At 50.1% G+C, this 413-nt stretch overlaps 1 protein-coding gene across 1 annotated transcript in view; it reads right to left on the bottom strand.

Moving 5' to 3' along the window:
- Positions 1-100: 100 nt before the first annotated feature.
- The window catches only part of PPTG_18196 (hypothetical protein), a gene marked incomplete at both ends in the record, with an annotated part of 3,858 nt that continues 3,545 nt past the window's right edge, over positions 101-413 (bottom strand). Inside the window, one exon of the mRNA XM_008916311.1 lies at positions 101-369. Within this exon, the coding sequence (XP_008914559.1) occupies positions 101-369 (269 nt within the window). The remainder of the gene's footprint in view (positions 370-413) is intronic.

The following is a 413-nucleotide window of genomic DNA, read 5'->3' as shown; positions in this document are numbered from 1 at the left end:
GCACGGATCTCAGTAGCAGTTACAATAGCCCCAGTGGTGTATATGCCTGCACAACGAGCTTAAATCGTGCTATCCAAATCTATCGAGACCAATTCAGACTTCACGGGTTACAGCGTAAAACCGAGCTGTCATGATCGGTCAAGTTCTTGAGCTCAATGAAAGCAGTTGCCTTTCCACCTTTCAGCTCGCATGGGCGTTTCTCCAGTTCATCGTGTATGTCACGCAACTTCGACTCGAGTACGTCAATTAGTGCGAAGGCGACAGGTTCGAAATCTAACACGTACTTCGCGTCCACGTCGAACGAAGGACACGAATCGTGACGGCCAACTCGGGGCGGAGAGCGCCTCCCGTCTCTTTGCACAAGTTTCGCTTTCCATCGCATGTTGTTGTCAGAAACTCTACCCAACATTTCG

The sequence above is a fragment of the Phytophthora parasitica genome (genome assembly GCF_000247585.1).
Source record: "Phytophthora parasitica INRA-310 unplaced genomic scaffold supercont2.81, whole genome shotgun sequence".
NCBI lineage: Eukaryota > Oomycota > Peronosporomycetes > Peronosporales > Peronosporaceae > Phytophthora > Phytophthora nicotianae.
The sequence above is the reverse complement of the archived record's forward strand: the minus strand, read 5'-3'. Positions and strand labels throughout refer to the sequence as shown.